Here is a 343-nt window from a genome sequence, read left to right on the forward strand (position 1 = left end):
AGTTTCAAGCGAGCCATCCTCAGCCTGCTGGAGTCCCCGGAGCTGCTGACCACCATGCTCTTCCCAGGTGAGGGGCAGTGCCGTGGGGTTGGACTGCGGGGCTGCAGGACCCCCATAGCCCCATGTTCCTGCTCTGGGGGTTCTGCAAGAGGGCAGGCGCAGCGTGGGGAATGGGTGCCTTGGCTCCTTCCAGAGCACTTTGGTTTGGGGGTGACCTAAATTGTGATTTTTTTAATGTTTTATTCAAACCAGAACCAGAACGGGGTGGAGGGAGGTGGGTGTGCTTTAGAGCTGGGTGCCAGGACCCTTGCCTGCCCCCCTGGACCCCCTAATACCCCTCCCG

General features: G+C 60.1%; 1 protein-coding gene across 1 annotated transcript in view; it reads left to right on the forward strand.

The window, feature by feature from the left end:
• The window catches only part of LOC104271299 (N-terminal EF-hand calcium-binding protein 3-like), a gene marked incomplete at both ends in the record, with an annotated part of 15,234 nt that extends 15,167 nt beyond the window's left edge, over positions 1 to 67 (forward strand). The window contains 1 exon segment of the mRNA XM_009865922.1: positions 1 to 67. This exon segment is cut by the window's left edge and continues 61 nt beyond it. Coding sequence (XP_009864224.1) covers positions 1 to 67 — 67 coding nt within the window.
• Positions 68 to 343: the final 276 nt, after the last annotated feature.

Source organism: Apaloderma vittatum, unplaced genomic scaffold (assembly GCF_000703405.1).
Source record: "Apaloderma vittatum isolate BGI_N311 unplaced genomic scaffold, ASM70340v1 scaffold24723, whole genome shotgun sequence".
Taxonomy (NCBI): domain Eukaryota; kingdom Metazoa; phylum Chordata; class Aves; order Trogoniformes; family Trogonidae; genus Apaloderma; species Apaloderma vittatum.